At 36.5% G+C, this 5,605-nt stretch overlaps 1 protein-coding gene across 1 annotated transcript; it reads left to right on the forward strand.

Annotated features, from left to right (window-relative positions):
• The first annotated feature begins 4,151 nt into the window (after positions 1–4,151).
• On the forward strand, positions 4,152–5,605 carry LOC135640277 (transcription factor bHLH84-like). The gene is made up of 5 exons (XM_065154571.1): positions 4,152–4,656; positions 4,729–4,971; positions 5,056–5,121; positions 5,207–5,272; positions 5,367–5,605. Exons 1-5 carry the CDS (start codon positions 4,195–4,197, stop codon positions 5,463–5,465), a joined length of 936 nt encoding a protein of 311 aa, XP_065010643.1. The 5' UTR covers positions 4,152–4,194; the 3' UTR covers positions 5,466–5,605.

Genomic DNA, 5,605 nt, shown 5'->3' on the forward strand with positions numbered 1-5,605 from the left:
CTCTGACTTGCAGTAATGTTAACACGAAGGGCATCATGCAAGTCCCTTAATCATGCAGTAGTATTCATTGCTTAGATTAGCATTTTAGTATCAATTCTCAACTCTCTCTCTCTGACTTGCAGTAATATTACATGAAGGGCTTCATTCAAGTCCCTTAAACATGCAGCAATATTCATTGCTTAGATTAGCATGTTAGTATTGATTCTCAACTCTCTCTCTCTCTCTCTCTCTCTCTCTCTCTCTCTCTCTCTCTCTGTGACTTGCAGTAATATTAACATGAAGGGCAACATGCAAGTTTGTGTTATAGTACATATGAAAGGTTTTATGTAGATTTATTTGTTTGATGTTAGTTAATTTCAGCTCAATATTCGTTAATTTGATTCTTAGTAGTGAGTAACCCCCTTTATTTAATATGGTTATTTTGTCTAATTAATCCCAATGGAATTTATGCGTAGGAAATAATACTTAACATTATAATTAGACACAATCACTGTGCAAGTTCCATAAAAATGTTAGCTAAATTTCAATTCTATCAAAATGAGTGTAAATCATAAATAATTAAGTTTTTTTCTTTTGTGTCTAATACCAAAAGAAGACTTTTGTTTGGTATCGACTATATGTATCTTTTTTTCTAACATTAAACTCTATAATATTTTAAAATATTTTTAGGTCTCCTTTTACCTCTCTCTTCCTACACCAATAGTTGTCTAAGAATATGTATTGCTTTTCTCTAAATAAATCCATATTATTTAATCTTTCATCATAGTCATATTGTCTACAAAGAAAAAAAAAATCCTTTGCCATATATAGATACAAAAATAAATTTTGTATCTATATAACTTAAATAAAATCAACTTAATTGTATTTGGTGTATGTGGTTAGCATAGTATTTGGTGTTTTATTTTCCATACTATCTTAAAAAAAAAGTATAGTTTAGAAATGAGATTAATAATGAATGATACCCTAAGAATCGAATCTCTCGATATGAGTTGTAGTTAGATTTAAATTCAAATTCTAGTACACGAGATTGGATACTAATACGATTCAAAAGATTAAGTTATTTCATTGTGACCCGAACATATTATATATCGTCTGATTTTTTTTTTCAATTTTAACAACATAAAATTATTATTTTAGTACATATCACATTTTGATTGTCTTTCTCATAATATGTTCAAAACCCGTTCCCATGTTTTTGATACTATGTTTTCCTTCTCGAGTGCAAGCCATTGGAATTACATGTCTCCAAAAGTTCTGATAGATGATCCATTTAGATCCCAAATGACCATTTATGCCTTCAGGATTATAAGCTCAGCAACATTATTGTGATGATTTGGTTAGTCAAATATACAATTTCCAAAGATGTCTAAAAATGTGAGTGACCACTCAATTGTCTTTACGGACTTACTTGTCCAAGAACTCTTCGAGGCTTTTTCTTGTGGTGCAAATACAGTCATGTTGTAGTTTCATTTTTTCGATTTAGTAGTTACTACCTCATGGTTACTATGGTTCTTTGCCTTTCATAAAAAAATTATGATGCTTAAATCTTTATAATGAAATCAAATCTCCTTTAATTAGCCTAAAAAGTTATGGAATATCTAACATGATGTACATTAGGTCTAACCCCGATAATAGATTGACCTATAAACTCTTTATTGAGTGAACTATCGACTAATCTCATTTCACTTAATGTCGAGTTGAGGATCTAACATACTTCGAAATGATGCTAACCCAATAGTGGATTAAGCTATTAAGTTTGTCGAGTCTAAATTGTTGATTCAAGATACTCAAATCTAAATTAGCGATAATAGACCCATCTAATGCTTGTAAATTTATCCAAAATTTTCATTACATTTTATGTGGGATTAAATTAGAGTGTTGTGGTAAGAATTTAAAGCGCTGTTAAATCTCATTTCAGAAAGATGGCAAAGAAGGACAAGGTTCAATGAGGTTTAACAAAGACCTTAAGTCTTTAGATGATTCAACAGCCAACACGTAGGGCAGATGGAAGGGTATCATCTTCATCACACCATGTCTTTAGGTATAGCTCATCGTTAATAAAAGACCCACGAGGACACATGCTTCACCATAGTTTATGATGAGTCCATCACCACAGGGGGAACGGAACACAAAAGATTTGTGGTGTTTAGATTCTCATGTACTCTAAAACTTTCCTCACTCGTGCACGATCTTTTAAGACATTGACAATTTGATTGGCTCTTGTTTTTTCTTCCTTGTAATATAAACTTCTTTCATATTCATGGAGTGGGATTATATCTATACTTAAAGCCTTTAATCGTAAGCTCAATGATAAAAAAGTCAAATATCATAGGTAGATCATGAAGAATTATAATCCTTTTAAACGTATGAAATTAATGAAATTGAAGGGATCATATAGCTTAGCAAGTAAAGATATGAACGGTTTATCATAAGGTTTTAGACTCGAATCTTACCTTCATCACTTATCCTTTGTAAAAAATAATAATAATAAGATTATGACTAAATCCTATTTATCTCATATATTATACGTTTATACATACATATATACACATACACATTAAGATTAAGTCTATAATCAATATTTTATATGTTTATTAGTCTACAGCCTGCAATCTATGTCTATTTCTTTATGACATGAGAGATTAATATATGGATCCTATAAATAGTCTCTCTAAATATAGAGGTATCGAGGTAAGATTACGTGTATATCGATTCTCTCTATATCCCCTGTTGGCGAGAGAGTCTTAGCATATTTGTCATGGGTAATGTCACAACTCAGCGACAGCTCTCAAACTGGACTCTTTCCAGCTTCTCAAGAGTCACTACTATCTACCATATGCTGCCTGATGTATATGGCAAAGGCCAAAATGTATATGTTTTGAGACAAAAGGAATGGCTTCTGATCTCCATATAAGCTTAACATGTTTGTTTATTAGAGCTTCCTTTCATGCATTGAAGTTTTAGTTTTGTGTAAAAGAAGGATGATTGTTAACTTCTTTCTTAGCTGATGATACATATATAAACTAATTTAGTTCTTTCATTACAGACTAAAAGAAAGATCATTGCCCTTTGTTCCTAACCAAATCTGCATTTAAGATTGGAGGTGTACATGGAAACATGCATTTATTAAAGATTTGTTTAGTGTTAAACTGGCCAATCAAAGAGAGTTTGTGTTTAAAGAGTAAGAATAAGAGGCACTGAGATCCCTGACACAGCTGTATCTTCATGACCTCCAAAGGCCATGGTGCATTTCTTTCTCTCCCTACCAACAAATAGAATACTTCATCTAGCAGTCGGACAGCCACACTCATGTGCTAGTAGATATCTTGCAAAGGGTCAGGCAAATCTTTCAGAAGATCACAGCTGAGTTAATGGCCACTTAGATAGAGTTTCTCATGTGCTTGTTGATGTTTGGATAATGTAAATTAAATCCATCCCGAAATGGTTAATGTTTGTTCTTGATGGTCCCAATATACTGCCTTACAATACAGAAATGGTAGAGTAGTTTAAGGCATGATAGGCCCACTTCATTTCTCACATCTGTCTATGTCCAAAATACATGGAATGTTATTTGTGAATGTGATTCTTCTGAGTTCATGAGGCAGTATATAAAGAATTCATTGAGAGGTTGAAGGCCATGAGAGGAAACAGTAATTAGGTGTGCATCCTCCTTGCAGGACAGAGATCATTATCTTTGATACTGTGTCCCTCCCCTACAACTCTGGAGAGGTCTCACAACAACATGCCAACCTCTTCTCCATTTCTAAAATCACATTACCCACATCCTGTTCATTGCCAGATAATAGTTTTTCTCACACTTCCAATCAATGATTTCCTAATCTAAACCTCAGTTAATCATCAGCTCATGGTCATTCAATCATTCTCCAGCAGATTGCATCTTAGCAAAGTCATAGATAACAACACATCATGTTCTTTTTGTCACAATGGATCCTGACTCCTTTCTTTTTTATGCATCATTGCATCCATCTTAGCTGTATCATCGATCGCCCGTGATCAGCTCTCAGCTTTCTTGAATAAAAATTAATTCATATATGATGATTAGAGAGTGAAGCCTTCAATTCTTATACATCCAACCATATAAATACTCACTGAACTTTGTAATGTTCAGACAAGCTATTTCATCATCCAAACAAGCTTGCTTCCTGCTACCTCCACCCCCAAGTCTTCACACAAATGGAGCCTCAAGGACTGGCATTGGAGGCAAGCTGGAAGTCCTTTGATCCATTAATGTCAGTGGAGGAGTCTGAAGTCATGACACAGCTATTTTGTTCTATGCAAGATCAAGATCCAAGCACTGGGATCCAACACTTGCTTTGTTTTGATCATAATGCTAATACTTTCCACTGTTCTGATGATTCTGGCTGCAATCCGTACTATTGGAATCAAGGCATTTGCACGCCTGCTGCTGATGAAGGCTACTACTTGCTCGAGCAAATCGCCACCCCATCCTTTCCAGTTGAAGTCAGCAGTGATGAAGCTGTTGAATCTATTCCGAAACCTCATCTTCCTGATCCTCATGCCTCGCAAGCCATCAAGAGAGGGTTGCATGTTGGTGACCATGAAGTGCCCGCAATGGTAGAAGAGGATGACAACCATATGGCAAGTCTCAGGAAGAAGGCCCGAGCCATGGCACCTGTGAGTACATACACGTACACCTCTGCTTGTTCTACAGCATTCGCTTGTTCTGACGGACATGATCGGTTTTAGGTGACCTCCAAGAAGGTTCATAGAAGTGGTCGGTATGCTGACGAGGAAGAGAGGAATGGTGACATGAATCTTCACGGCTCCTGTTGCTACAGCTCGGAGGATGACTCAAATGGGTCTCAGGAGCTCAAGGGAGCAGGCGCCACGAGCTGCAGCTCGAAAGGGTCTGCGGCCATGAATCCAAACGAGAGGAATACAAGAGCTGGTCGAGGGTCAGCAACCGATCCACAGAGCCTCTATGCGAGGGTAGAAACCTGATTCAGAGTAAACATTGTTTTCGATATGTTGTCTTCGGGTTCTGAAACTGTTGTGATTCAATATGCTCTGCAGAAGAGGAGGCAAAGGATCAATGAGAGGCTGAGGATTTTGCAGAGTTTGATTCCAAATGGAACGAAAGTAAGCGTCTTATATTGTCTTGTCGATCTCTTTCTTGTCTGCTTTTGGAGCAATATAGCTGATGAGCATCTCATTACTCTGTCAGGTAGACATCAGCACGATGCTTGAAGAAGCAGTGAGGTATGTGAAGTTCTTGCAGCTCCAAATCAAGGTTAGAATATGGCATCTTCTTCTTCTTCTTCTTCTTCTTCTCCCTCTTCGTTGAATTCCAGACACATTTGTGAACCAACGTGCATTTTTTGCAGCTCTTGAGCTCCGAGGAGCTGTGGATGTATGCTCCCATTGCTTACAATGGCATGAACCTTGGATTCGACCTAAAGATCGCTCCACAGTCTCAGCAGTGACATCCAAATAAGATCGGTTCTCGGTCAACTCTGGAACCCAAAGGGTGGATGGATGACTCTGGGACCATGGTGATTCATAACCTTCCTTTTCTTTATCCTCATCTTTGGAACTATATGTTCTGGCTCAGCAAATGGGATCT

Source organism: Musa acuminata, chromosome BXJ3-6, assembly GCF_036884655.1.
Source record: "Musa acuminata AAA Group cultivar baxijiao chromosome BXJ3-6, Cavendish_Baxijiao_AAA, whole genome shotgun sequence".
Taxonomy (NCBI): domain Eukaryota; kingdom Viridiplantae; phylum Streptophyta; class Magnoliopsida; order Zingiberales; family Musaceae; genus Musa; species Musa acuminata.